The sequence below is a fragment of the Sinocyclocheilus rhinocerous genome, unplaced genomic scaffold (genome assembly GCF_001515625.1).
Source record: "Sinocyclocheilus rhinocerous isolate Xijiao unplaced genomic scaffold, SAMN03320098_v1.1 scaffold40, whole genome shotgun sequence".
NCBI classification, from domain to species: Eukaryota; Metazoa; Chordata; class Actinopteri; order Cypriniformes; family Cyprinidae; genus Sinocyclocheilus; species Sinocyclocheilus rhinocerous.
This window is the reverse complement of record NW_015624837.1, coordinates 842,771-845,755: the sequence shown is the minus strand read 5'-3', so window position 1 is coordinate 845,755 and position 2,985 is coordinate 842,771. Positions and strand designations below refer to the sequence as shown.

At 36.5% G+C, this 2,985-nt stretch overlaps 1 protein-coding gene across 2 annotated transcripts in view; it reads left to right on the top strand.

Moving 5' to 3' along the window:
- Nucleotides 1-2,985, top strand: part of ccm2 (CCM2 scaffold protein) — a 29,920-nt gene that overhangs the window by 7,979 nt on the left and 18,956 nt on the right. For both annotated transcript variants that reach the window (XM_016560177.1, XM_016560183.1), the window contains exons 6-9: nucleotides 541-676; nucleotides 891-948; nucleotides 1,035-1,176; nucleotides 1,332-1,470. In XM_016560177.1, coding sequence (XP_016415663.1) covers nucleotides 541-676; nucleotides 891-948; nucleotides 1,035-1,176; nucleotides 1,332-1,470 — 475 coding nt within the window. The remainder of the gene's footprint in view (nucleotides 1-540; nucleotides 677-890; nucleotides 949-1,034; nucleotides 1,177-1,331; nucleotides 1,471-2,985) is intronic.

Here is a 2,985-nt window from a genome sequence, read left to right as displayed (position 1 = left end):
CACATATATATATATATATATATATATATATATATATATACTAATCAACATTTGAAGTGGATCAAAACCTTTCATCAAAGTTGTCCTAAAACCAAAATGCATTCTTGTCTTAGGACAACGTTGATTAACTTTTTTTGATCCACTTCAAATGTTGACTACTATATATGTGTATATATATATATATATATCAGTCTGGCGAGTAAACTAAAAAATGTACTAGCCAATGGCGATTCAATTGCCAAGGTGTCCGTAGAGGGTTGATGCTAAGCTAAGCTAAAAGTGCTACCGCCAGACCCGGAGATCGGCTGAATGGATTCGAAAACGGTAAAACTCAACTGTTTAACTCTAAGGGAGTTGGAAAATGAGCCTATTTTCAAAAATAGTGGAGTGTTCCTTTAAACTGTCTTGACAAGCCATACAGATTTGAGTTTTTGTGCAAGTTGTTTATTGCAAAAACGACTGCTATTGTGCAATGTACTGATACTTTTGATGTTAATAAAAGCAGCCATGGTTTGATTCTCGTGGACTCTGGTTTTACAGGCTGCAGCAGAGGAGCTCTGTCTTCTACTCAGTCAAGTCTTCCAGATCGTCTATACAGAGTCCACCATTGACTTCCTGGACAGGGCCATCTTTGATGGAGCCACAACACCCATCAGGCATCTCTCGATCTGCAGTGGTGAGTAGGCAACAGCTTCATCATTTTGGGATTTCCCAGTAAATTTGTACTTGTCCAAAACCACAGACCACAGTCAGTTTCACATCACTAATTCATCTGGGGTGGTTTGTTGGAATCCTATTTATGTTTCCTGAAGCTTAGTCTCTTAATATCACACTGAGCTTGCAGCAAAATGAAATATTTCTAAATACTTTCCTTATTTTTCCAATAAAAGAAGACTCCTCGAGCAAAGTTGATGTCAAAGAAGTGTTTGAGGCTGAGACAAGCACATTGTGAGTATTGCTTCAACTGTCTTCTGCAGTAATGTGCCATTTTATCTGTTGAATTGAGCGATCATTGTGTTTTTGTCCAATCTCAGTTCGTTCCAAAGTTCTCTAGAGGCAGGACACTCCTCTAGCCCCTCCCCCTCCTCCACCCCGGCCTCACCACAAACCATAACAGCCAGTGAGAGTGAACTAAGCACAACAGCTGCTGAACTGCTACAAGACTACATGACCACAGTGAGTGTTTGAGTGCAGTGTATAAAAAGGCATTTGGATGTCTGTTGTTAGTTTCTCTTTCTTCTGAGTCTGTAATTAGTTTTTGCATATTAAATGATCCCATCATGCATTTCATTTCAGTTTTTACACTGTTTTCCTGTCATCCTCTGCAATAGTTGAGGACAAAGCTGTCGTCTCAGGAGATCCAGCAGTTTGCCACACTGTTACGTGAGTACAGAAACGGAGCCTCCATCCATGAGTTCTGTATCAACCTGCGTCAGCTTTACGGAGACAGCAGGAAGTTCCTCCTCCTGGGTTAGTTACATGTTGGGGTGTTAAATTTGTCTTGAACATAGCTATTTTTTGTGCTAACTGACTTTATATGCAAAACTTTAACATTAATGTATGCAGAGTTGTTATTTTTAACTAGAACTATTAATTACATTTAATGCTTTCATTGCTTTCATTAATTGAAATAAAGCTGAAATAAAATATTAATATTAGATGAAAAAAATAAATAAATAACCGAAATAAAAATAAATTAAAGGTGTCATGAACTGCATTTTTTTTTACATTTTATAATGTTCTCTGAGGTTCACTTATAATGTTTATAAAAACAAAACAAAACATAATTTAGAAGTAATAGGCTATTTTCTATCCTATTTTTGAGCCTCTCTGCAGAACAGTCTGTTTTTATAGGCGAGGCGCATTCAAGACTCGCATGTAAACGCCTACTGCTGTGATTGGCTAACAGTCTCACTTATTAAAATAACAGATAGACGCTGCTGTGACGTACTCTGAAAACAACATTTTGGTTAAAAATGTATAAATACTCAGTATATATCAGAATAAACTGATGTCCCGCTCTATTTCTGACATACAAGCATTTGCGCCGCTTCTGACCTGAAAGAGAAATTGATTCGCGACATGACTCAACAGCGCTTGTGTCCGATCTAGATATGTTAGGACCACAAGGAAGATAATTCAAATACTATTTTTCATAACTTACACTACACAGTGTCTTGTAATCTTGTTGTCATCTGTATGGTTCTGTTGATGGAGTAATCCAGTGTTTGCGTCTCTCTAGTATTTCCTCTCCTCCTACTACAAGCGTGTATCAGTGGGCGGGGCTAAACAGGTAGTGATGTAGAAGCAGGCGTTGATCTTCTCCTGTGGAGGCGGTTCTTAGCCACACTATTATGTCGTAAAGTGGCACATTCCAAAATGAGTCGTTTTCTGAGCTTGGTTTCAATAAAAGCTGTTTTTAAACTAACGAAAGTTTTTAAACTTACAGGAGGTTTTTATAGTACATTGACACCTAGGGCTGCACGATTATGACAAAAATCATAATTGTCGATTATTCACTTGAAATTGTAATTGCGATTATTAATTACGATTATCATTTACATTGAATGATGTTTATACCATTGTTTGATGCAACTGCATGCCGTATTTTTATATGAAAATAAACAAGCTGAAAACACTAACTGAAAAACCTTTAGTGCTTTTCTATAGTATTAAGCCTCAAATGTCAAATATACATCGGATTGGTTTCTTCTTTAAATTATAAAAAAAGTAAAAATATGAATGGTATTATAATGTTATACTAACACTAAAATTAAAACAATGGAAAAACCCTTAAGATAACACGTAGAAAAAAAAACATCTTAAGCGTGTAGAATAACATTTAAATTTAAATGTATGCATTTAGCAGACGGTTTTATCCAAAGCGACTTACAGTGCATTCAGGCTATACAGTTTTTATCAGTATTTGTGTTCCCTGGGAATTGAACCCACGACCTTTGCGCTGCTAACGCAATGCTCTACCAC